Consider the following 10,442-nt stretch of genomic DNA (forward strand, 5'->3'; position numbering starts at 1 on the left):
CCCATGGGGGAGGCTAAAAGAACATTCCTGGTGCCCAAAATGATGAACTATGTCGTGCTGCTGAGAATCAAGTGGAGATTAATATATTTGGTTCAGTCAGTCATCCTGTTTTATGCTGCTGGCTACCTGGCAACAACAGCAGCATGTTGCTAGTTTAAACCTTGTAAAATAACGTGTTTATTTAGATGGGCAAGGGATAAATTAATTTTAGTAAGTTATTCGTCACCACTTGGAATCTGGATGTCACCGTAAAAAAATGCGTTAACGTAATGACAAGGCGGAGTGAATGACCAGTGAAATGGTGTTGTATCGAGGTGTTTCTGGCTGTTGCCACTGGGCAGCAGTTGCTTCACGGGCAGCTGTATCACATGTCACCCATATTGAACCTCAGTGAATTTCACAAGCAAGTTCAAAGGATCTCACTTCCGTATCACCGCCTTTAAAGTTGAATGTGTCTAAACAAACTGTGTTTGTCTAACTCCGACCCTATGCAACCCATGCATGAATCAATTTGAATGTCAGTTTACATTGGGATAGTCTGATTGATTAATTTATTGTATTATAAACTTGTAAATCATTATCCACTTGAGGCGCCGTTGACTTAGGTGTCCATATATTTGCCTGAGATATTGCAGCCAGTCAGTCTTCTGGAAGTGTGTCAATGTGGTATCGTGTTAGTTTTTTGTAGTGTACACAGCCCAGTGGAATGAATATTGCTGGAGTTTTCTCATTTGCATTGAGTTTTCTCGTGTAGCTAAACGTTCGTGTACCGGATCAAAAAAAAAAAAAAAAAAAAATTGCTCAAGCGTAGTTAGTTGGCTCGGACACGAATGAAATCTTATTCCACAGTCCTCGTATCTTTAAAATTTAACTATTGAAATGGAGTGCCGTGTGTTGTCTGTTCAGAGTCATGTGGTCAGGGGATACGTCGGGAATAAATCGGCAACATTCCCATTGCAGGTAAGAAATTAATATGTTTACGTTGCTTGCAGGGGGTTTGCAATGTGTGCACGTTTGACAGCTCTGCTCGACTAGCCTGGCTACTGAAGATTCTGAGAAAGGGGAGAGAGTACAGGAGAGATTCGCAGAACTGGTCAGATTAGCAGAATAACAGTCACATGTGCATACAGTAATGTGTTTTAGCATTCAGTTAGTGTATTCGAATAGAAGAGGTAGGAAAAGCTCAAAATAGTAATGCAGAATAACAGGATACTGTGTACGCAACCTGTTCATTCAGGCATAATCAATACAATGACTTTTATGATGTTGTACTCAAATGATTGTGTGTTCATTAACAAAATGGCATAAGACTACAAAAGGGAAGCATTGTTATGAGCTGTTTGTCTCCTGTCAGGTGCTGGGGTTTGAAGTGGACTCCATCAACTCTGTGCAATTCTCCAATCACACAGGTATGTAGGCCTACAGTGCAGTAATTCCATGCGCTAATATACCATTTTACAAAAACAGTTGGTAACCAGAGGCAACAATAGGCTACTTACATAAAGCACACCAGAAGAAAATAAAATCAAGAATCAAATCCTATCCCACCCCACAGATCATTAACCCCATAGGATATACCCGTGTGGAATGGAAGAATGTCTTTGGATCCTTTTAGTTCTGTCTCAGTAGCCAATATCGTCTTGGCCCACATTCAAGATTTCAGTAAATGTGTTTAGTAAGCACAGTGTGTAGCCTAGCTATAGTGGTCTATAACACTAGTCTCATCCTCTACTTTTTGGGGACCTCTTTTTTTTTTTAACCTCTCTTCCCCCAATTGTAGGGTGAATACCCTTCTGTTGTAAAGCTCAACAGTGTCCCACTTTCACTCAGAGAAGAATAATCAAGCCTTTGTGCTTATCCAAAATTAGTTTTTGGCTCAAACTTGTGCAACTCACAAACCCACTGTGTCTCACAAAACACTTTTTCTAAAGTTCGGTTGTAAAATACTGAACGTTTGGAGTAAATGATGATACAATGATCTCATACATTACATGAAATCCAAGTTCTATGTAAGGTGTTGGAAATAGGCCTACAGGTAATGATTGATAGTCCATCAGTTAAATGCAACTGTATGGAAAAAAGGAGATACTGAACTGTTAAGTAATGGGTTCGTAGAGTGCATACCATTCATTCAGAGATTGAACACTGGGATGGTTGTTTTTTAACTTCTAGTAGGCTGCAGTAGCTATGTTAGCTCATGCTTCACCTTTCAATATGGGGGATGGCAGTGGATGAAGTGGACAAAATGTTACGCCTACAGCCTACAGATCTCAGCCCAATCTGTTTAATTAAACAACCTATAGGAACGGACTATGGTGCCCAATTTAGATATCTTCCTTTACTACAGTGGAGCTCTGTTTTTCCTTTACTTTTCCCCATCACCCCCAGAGTCCCCCTTCTCTCTGATCTTGGGTCTGGGCCAAGGGGGCCTCCTCTAAACTCAGTGGGAAGCCTGTGTTGCCTGGTTGGAAATGTATTCCCCTCATTCATTCTTGATCCTGGAATGTCTCTTCATGATTTAACATACAGTTAAAATCGGTTTTTCACAATTCCTGACACATAATCCTAGTAAGAAATCCCTGTTTTAGGTCAGTTAGGATCACTACTTTATTTTAAGAATGTGAAATGTCAGAATAATAGTTGAGAGAGTTCAGCTTTTATTTCCTTCATCACGTTCCCAGTGGGTCAGAAGTTTATTTACACTAAATTAGTATTTGGTAGCATTGCCTTTAAATTCTTTAACTTTCGTCAAACGCTTCAGGTAGCCTTCCACAAGCTTCCCACAATAAGTTGGGTGTAGTGAGGTGCGTACTGGCGGCAGAGAAGTCAGGCGCAGGAGAGCGAAAACTGATTTACAACGGTGTTGTTTTAATATCCATAAACCACCGTAAACAGAACAATACAATAAATGGGTCAAACAAAACCCGGTACATACCAGCATACCGTGCATAAGCACTACAAGAAACAATTACCGACAAGGACATGGGGGGGAACAGAGGGATAAATACACATGTAATTGATGGAATTGGAACCAGGTGTGATGGAAGACAAGACAAAACCAATGAAAAGTGGATCAGCAATGGCTAGAAGGTCTGTGACTTCGACCGCCAAACGCCGCCCGAACAAGGAGAGGGACCGACTTCGGCGGAAGTCGTGACATTGGGTGAATTTTGGCCCATTCCTCCTGACAGAGCTGGTGTAATTGAGTCGGTGTAACTTAGTCAGGTTTGTAGGCCTCTTTGTTGCACACGCTTTTTCAGTTCTGCCCACAAATCTTCTATGGGATTGAGGTCAGGGATTTGTGATGGCCACTCCAATACCTTGACTTTGTTGTCCTTAAGCCATTTTGCCACAACTTTGGAAGTATGCTTGGGGTCATTGTCCATTTGGAAGACCCATTTGCGACCAAGCTTTAACTTCCTGACTGATGTCTTAAGGTGTTGCTTCAATATATCCACATAAGTTGCCATACTCATGATGCCATCTATTTTGTGAAGTGCACCAGTCCCTCCTGCAGCAAAGCACACCCACAACATAATGCTACCACCCCCGTGGTTGGGATGGTGTTCTTCGGCTTGCAATCCTCCCCCCTTTTTCCTCCAAACATAACGATGGTCATTATGGCCAAACAGTTCTATTTTTGTTTCATCAGACCAGAGGACATTTATCCAAATAGTAGGTTCTTTGTCCCATGTGCAGTTGCAAACCATAGTCTGGCTTTTTTATGGTGGTTTTGGAGCTGTGGCTTCTTCCTTGCTGAGCGGCCTTTCAGGTTATGTCGATATTGGACTCGTTTTACTGTGGATATGGAGACTTTTGTACCGGTTTCCTCCAGCATCTTCACAAGGTCCTTTGCTGTTGTTCTGGGATTGATTTACACTTTTCACACCAAAGTACGTTCATCTCGAGAAGACAGAATGCGTCTCCTTTCTGAGCGGTATGACAGCTGCATGGTCCCATGGTGTTTATACTTGCGTACTATTGTTTGTACAGATGAACTTGGTACCTTCAGACATTTGGAAATTGCTTCCAAGGATGCACCAGACTTGTGGATGACTACAAATTGTTTTCTGAGGTCTTGGCTGATTTCTTTTGATTTTCCCATGTATGTCAAGCAAAGATGCACTGAGTTCGAAGGTAAACCTTGAAATACATCCACAGGTACACCTCCAATTGACTCAAACGATGTCAATTATTCTATCAGAAGCTTCTAAAGCCATGACATAATTTTCTGGAATTTTCCAAGCTGTTTTAAGGCACAGTTAACTTAGTGTATGTACACTTCTGATCCACTGGAATTGCGGTACAGTGAAATAATCCGTCTGTAAACAACTGTTGGCAAAATTACTTGTCGTGCACAAAGTAGATGTCCTAACCAACTTGCGAAAACTATAGTTTGTTAACAATACATTTGTGGAGTGGTTGAAAATGACTCCAACCTAAATGTATGTGTAAACTTCCGACTTCAACTGTATAAGCTTGTGTTCACCATATTTGTTATCAGACTTACAGGAAAGTACAGTGCAGTTTACAAAAAGTTCAGTGATTTGCTCTCCTGTCTGTTAGTGTTAAGAGTAATCAGGTTATCTCGCTAAAGTGAAACCTGAATGTTCACTACCTACAGGGAAGACTAACACAGAGTGCTGGTGGGGAGGACAAAGAAGGAGTGACTGTAGATAGGGGAGAGATACTGTGGGGAAAAAAGCAGACAGACATTTTGTAGTCAGATAACTTCACTCTGGCCTCAATAAGGTCTATGCCCGTGAATAGAGTTTTTGTGCAAATAAATAATTTGTTGATGGAAATTAATTATGTGATGCTTCAAATGCATGTGCAGCATTACCTTGGAGTTCAGACCACTGTGTCCACACCTTATCACATTACTGACCAACTGTTTATTGAGTACTAGCCCATGCTCATGACCTACTATAATTTCCTTTGAATGTGTTCAACTCACGTTCAGGGTTAGAAGTGAATAAACACATTCCTTATATGTTTGAGCTCTTAGACCCAAGACGATACTCTTTCTTCCCCTGCAGGTGGTTTATTGGAATATGTTTAGAGATTATAATCATTGCTAGGCCTGTTTCTTGCTCGGTTGTGAATGTTTTTTTTTTAAATGTTAAACAATTTAAATGAGCTGCTGTGTCCTCAACCCAATGTCAGAGAGACAGATGCTAGAGGAATGATTGATGCAGGTAACTGAATTCTAACAATGGAGATTGTAATCAGTCTTCCTCTGTCAGAATGTTTGGTTGTCTCAGCCTCCATTCGTCTCTCCCAACAATCTCCCAAATCCAAACCCTGATTAACTGCTCGACAACTTCTACTTAACTTTTCCTTCTGCTGGTCATTGGGGCGGCAGGGTAGCCTAGTGGTTAGAGCGTTGGACTAGTAACCGCAAGTCTGACCACTTGGGGCCATTCTCATGATGTCATTATTGTCACAATGTATGAAATTAACATTTGAAGCATAGTTATTGGACAATTGCTCTTTTGGATGGCAATTTATGAGAATTCAATTTGGAAAAATTACACTTTTTAATTTCCCCGCTGTAAAACAGTATATCGGCAGATTCGAAAATGATTCGTAAAGAATTCAGACCCCTTGACTTTTTTCACATTTTATGTTACAGCCTTATTCTAAAATTGATGAGGAAAAAAAACAATTTATCCATTTACACACAATGCCCAATAATGATCAAGCAAAAACAGGTTTTTTAGAAATGTTTGCAAATGTATGGAAAATAACTGAAATCACACATTTACATAAGTATTCAGACCCTTTACTCAGTACTTTGTTTAAGCACCTTTGGCAGCTATTACATCCTCAAGTCTTCTTGGGTATGAGGCTACAAGCTTGTCACACCGGTATTTGGGGAGTTTCTCCTGTTCTTCTTTGCAGATCCTCTCAAGCTCTGTCAGGTTGGATAGGGAGCGTTGCTGCACAGCTATTTTCAGGTCTCTCCAAAAATGTTAGATTGGGTTCAAGTCCAGGCTCTGGCTGGGCCACTCAAGGACATTCATAGACTTTTCCCGAAACCACTCCTGTCTTGTCTTGGCTGTGTGCTTAGGGTTGTTGTCCTGTTGGAAGGTGAACCTTGGCCCCATTCTGAGGTTGTGAGTGCTCTGGAGCAGGTTTTTATCAAGGATCCCTCTGTACTTTGCTCCATTCATCTATCCCTCAACCCTGACTAGTCTCCCAGTCCCTGCCACTGAAAAACATCCCCACAGCATGATGCTGCCACCACCATGCTTCACTGTAGGGATAGTGCCAGGTTTCCTCCAGACGTGACTCTTGGCATTCAGGCCAAAGACTTCAGGGTGGTATGCTGCTGGCAATATATACTGTATAGTGGTATAGGTCAATTTTGTCCCCACAAAAATCGGAATCGGACCTAAAAAAACATCACTCAAGCTCTAAAAAAATATTTAAGTTTCTGTGCATGTGCAGGTTTTTTAGATGTTTATTTTTATTACATTACTGAGTGCCCACTCCGGCTGCATATGTAGCTGCGGTGCTGAGTGTTCCGTTGCCGCTACCCCTTCCTTGATCGCCTTTGTCTGGTCAATGGTGTTGCCTACAAACTGCATGTTGTGCACAAAACTAATGTGTGTGTAAAATAACACATGCACAGAACATGTTCTGGATCCTTAGCTTTAAGAAAGCAGTTCCTGGAGGGGGGTGTGGGTGAAAACTTTGTATCCGTAGCCATGGACTATAATGATTGATGACTGGCAGATCAGTGTTTCTATAATCACCTTAGCAACTAAGTCTTCCTCCCTGGAATACCTTCAAAGAACCCAGTCTGGCCAATTTACCTGTCCACACTATCCTTCCATAAACAATAGCCTGCTAATACCCTGAACTCTTCATTCCGGGTATTAGCAGGCACTTGCAGACTTGTCAGTCTGAGTGAAGTCTTAAGGTTTTCCGTTACCTCTGACCATTGACCTCTTGTTTCCAAGGTTACGCTCATTGGAAAGGGCAAGTGCTGACGGCAGATGAGCTGAACGTTCTCTATGAGGGTATCAAACTCAATAACGTCAACCATTATGACTACGTCCTCACAGGTGAGACAGATTTCAGTTTCCATTGTCAATATGGATTCTGCCAGTTGAGCAGTTTAAAAAAAAAAAAATTATATGTATGTAGGAGTATTACAACTGTGTTGACCTTTAACCTATGTTCTGTAAAGATTCTAATCAGTTTTCTTTCATGTTTACACATGAGGTGTGTGACCTTTGCATTACCCATAGATCTTCTCTTCCCCAAGGGTACACCAGGGACACATCTTTCCTAGAGACGGTGGTGGACATTGTTCAGGAGCTGAAGAGGTTGAACCCAAAACTGGTGTACGGTGAGTAACCATTGCTACACAGACGTGTATCCCACAGTAAGGCTCGGGATGAATGTAGAGCTTGGATGTTGGTGTGCTCTTACATGTTTGCTTTGTGTTATCAGTGTGTGATCCAGTGATGGGAGACCAAGGATCTATGGTAAGTATACCATGCTTATAGTCATTTTATTATAGTATTTCTTATCCTTGCTTATTATAGTCATTTTACTTTTATTATTATATAGTTCTGTTATTCTTCAAACATGTTCACAAGATGTGTAATATGTGCCCTCATGAACCTCTTCTTTTCCAGTATGTGCCTGAGAATATACTGCCTGTTTACAGAGACAAAGTCGTAGCAGTGGCTGATATCCTCACACCCAACCAGTTTGAGGCAGAGTGAGTACACTTGCTACTAGGACACATTGGGTTGCATATATTAAGTTGCTATGTCAATGTGCTACACAACATGCCATAATGTAGTTATCACAGTAACGACGGAATGAATGCCTACTACAATATTACTACCCAAGAAAGAAATCATGGTAGCTGTTCTTAGCCCTTTGCAAAATAACCCTTATTGGTCAAAAAAACCTTTGATCCCTGATGTTTTATTTGTAGAGCAGCAGACCAAACCTTTCCCCAGCGCATTAAGTGAACACTGTGCCCTGGTTTATGCGTTTGTCATTACGCATGGCTTGACTTGATTTGCCCTGCATACGAGTTCACCCTCTGGACAAATGTAAAATAACATTGGCCAAAAGAAGGGGCCATTTTTACACAGAGCATTTTGATGTGTGTATTTATGCACTTATGTCTTGAACCTCTGTGCGTGTACTGTGTGTGCATAACCTATGAGAATGTGTCTCGTAGGCTGCTGACGGGGAGGAAGATCAGCACAGAAAAAGACGCTCTTGAGGTGGGTTCCATTGTCCATCACTTAAATCTTGTAGAGCTAATACACATTAAGATGATGATGGTTGTAATGGTTAGGATGATGATGGTGGTGAAGATGAGGATGGTTTTAATCTTGACTGATGATGATGATGTTGATGAGGGATCCTTGCTCTCTCAGGTGATGGACCTGCTCCACCAGATGGGCCCTGACATGGTAGTCCTCACTAGCACAGACCTGATCTCTCCTCACGGGGACCAGTTCCTAGTGGCCCTTGGAAGCCAGAAGATGGGTAAGGCAAGGGTCGGAAGGAAGGGCTCTGACTGGTAAAGAAATGTGTCCCTGTAGGTTTTGGATATTATATGTGAATGTTTAACTTGACATGTTAAAAGGTAACAAAGACTCATACTCGCACTGTGTCCTTCAGTGAGAGCAGATGGGACTACGTCCACCCAGAAGATTCGTATGGAAATGCCCAAGGTAGATGCAGTGTTTGTGGGAACAGGAGACCTGTTCGCTGCCATGCTGCTGGCCTGGACCCACCACCACCCCAAAGACCTGAAGGTCAGTAATGCAGAGATAACAACCAAGTTCCATTATCATTTACTAATGTAATAAATGTGGTTTGGATGAACTAGTCTCTTTTCTTACCTACTTTGTCATCTCTCTTAGGCTGCCTGTGAGAAGACTGTCTCTGTCCTGCACCATGTTATCAAGAGGACCATTACCTATGCCAACAGTAAGATGATATAGAAGTCTCTGCCTGCCTGTCTGTATGCATGTCTAATTTATATTTGTCTTTCTAATATCTCTTCTCTCCATCAGAGATGGCCGGCCCTGGTAAGAGACCCAGCCCTGCTCAGTTGGAGCTGAGGATGGTCCAGAGCAAAAAGGACATTGAGTACCCGGCCATTGTAGTGGAGGCCATCGTCTTATAACCCAATGCCTCATAAATAGACATGGGATTTTTACACCATGAAATGTCATTTGACTTTGCCTTATAGGATCTCGTAGAGAGCACTTTGTTTTCAGTCTGGGTATTTGCCCTGCGCACCGCACACACTCTTATCCTTAATCACTGCCATGTGTCTTTACTATGACCTGAGCATTGTCACCCATTGGAAACATGGTAGATGTTATTAGAGGACCAAAAACAGGGTGTGGGTATTACCATACATCAGAATAGAGAAGTGGAGGTATGGATGCCTGATTGGCCCTCAATTTGGCATTGGCATGGAATGGGCCCTGAGTTTCCCCTGACAACGTGAGCTGACCAGGGAATTCTCTGAGCCTCAGTTATGGGTTAGGGATAGATCATAGGCTTTTATCAGATACATTGATGCATCAACATGAGTTGTGCTACCATGATCATGTTATGCAATACTAATCTGTGCACATTTGATTGTTGGATTTTCAATTGTCAATGTTCCATTTTAGGCAAAAAGTATATAATTTGATAGTTTGACAATTCTAGATGTTTTCATATTTTTTTATTATGTAAATGATTAATAGATGTTCATTTTACTTGTACTATTAATGTGCTTTGTCTGTCCTAATACTAATACTTGTTATATAATTCCTAAATGTCTAACACATTTCAAACGGAGGTACCAATATTTGCACAGATCGTCTTGATAAACATGTTTATCATTAATTGTAATCATTAAATATTTTTCATGGTCTTGATTGTCTCACTATTTTCATATCCTTACTAGAACACAGGCCTATGCCGATATGAAAAAGTACAAATTGGCCTTAGCAGAGTCTGTTAGAGGAATATGTTTTGTATCTGTGCCTGCAAAGGTAATTAAATAAATCTTTACACAATGTTAGAAAGATAAGTGCCAAACTTGAAGCTGTAGCTCTGAGATGGAGTGAATATAATAAATGATGAGGAATAATAAAATATTAGTATTTTAATTAATCCATGGGTCTCTGTAGTTTCTTCAAGTGTCTCTAAAGTGAGGGCCTTCTGCACCTGTTACTATTGGTCCCTTGGGTGAGATTACAATGAGATCAGTAGTTTTTTTTTTCTGTTCTACGCTTTGAGTCCTAGGGGCACACTGTAGCTTTAAGTGACATTCTCATTGGAGTATTAATCGATCCCACAGGTATTGGAGCCTGGTGCCTGGAAATAAATGATTTCTGCCAGCAGTGAATTTCTATTTTCTGTATTTTTGTGTTAGTGCTTGAAATAATGGATATAAT

The 10,442-nt window shown here is 41.1% G+C and overlaps 1 protein-coding gene across 1 annotated transcript; it reads left to right on the forward strand.

The window, feature by feature from the left end:
• The first annotated feature begins 394 nt into the window (after positions 1-394).
• Positions 395-10,132, forward strand: pdxka (pyridoxal (pyridoxine, vitamin B6) kinase a). The gene is made up of 11 exons (XM_021597294.2): positions 395-960; positions 1,355-1,409; positions 6,969-7,073; positions 7,277-7,360; positions 7,465-7,499; positions 7,653-7,738; positions 8,213-8,258; positions 8,415-8,526; positions 8,662-8,798; positions 8,907-8,973; positions 9,060-10,132. The coding sequence occupies exons 1-11, from the start codon at positions 880-882 to the stop codon at positions 9,170-9,172; spliced, it is 921 nt and encodes a 306-aa protein (XP_021452969.1). The 5' UTR covers positions 395-879; the 3' UTR covers positions 9,173-10,132.
• Positions 10,133-10,442: the final 310 nt, after the last annotated feature.

The sequence above is a fragment of the Oncorhynchus mykiss genome, chromosome 3 (assembly GCF_013265735.2).
Source record: "Oncorhynchus mykiss isolate Arlee chromosome 3, USDA_OmykA_1.1, whole genome shotgun sequence".
NCBI classification, from domain to species: Eukaryota; Metazoa; Chordata; class Actinopteri; order Salmoniformes; family Salmonidae; genus Oncorhynchus; species Oncorhynchus mykiss.